At 42.7% G+C, this 248-nt stretch overlaps 1 protein-coding gene across 1 annotated transcript in view; it reads right to left on the bottom strand.

Annotated features, from left to right (window-relative positions):
* The window catches only part of LOC102673240 (receptor-type tyrosine-protein phosphatase kappa), a 107,600-nt gene that overhangs the window by 6,937 nt on the left and 100,415 nt on the right, over window positions 1–248 (bottom strand). Inside the window, exon 8 of the mRNA XM_006613057.2 lies at window positions 87–248. Coding sequence (XP_006613120.1) covers window positions 87–248 — 162 coding nt within the window. The remainder of the gene's footprint in view (window positions 1–86) is intronic.

Here is a 248-nt window from a genome sequence, read left to right as displayed (position 1 = left end):
AAAAAAAAAAAAAAAAAAAAAAGAAACGAGTATGATCGTTTAACATCTACGCGTGAAATCATTGAAATTCATCGGTGAAACACTCACTTGCAATGCACCACCATGGGACCAGACTCGTTCTTTATGGTAGAGCCGACAACTGCCCTCACGCGCCGACGGAATTCTAAAACCGCGTTTCCGAATGGACACGTGTGCGAGTGCCATTCCGTGTAATGAAACTGCAATAACGTTCTTTCTTCGGTTATCTC

This window comes from Apis dorsata, unplaced genomic scaffold, assembly GCF_000469605.1.
Source record: "Apis dorsata unplaced genomic scaffold, Apis dorsata 1.3 scaffold_132, whole genome shotgun sequence".
NCBI classification, from domain to species: Eukaryota; Metazoa; Arthropoda; class Insecta; order Hymenoptera; family Apidae; genus Apis; species Apis dorsata.
This window is presented reverse-complemented; position numbering and strand designations above follow the sequence as displayed.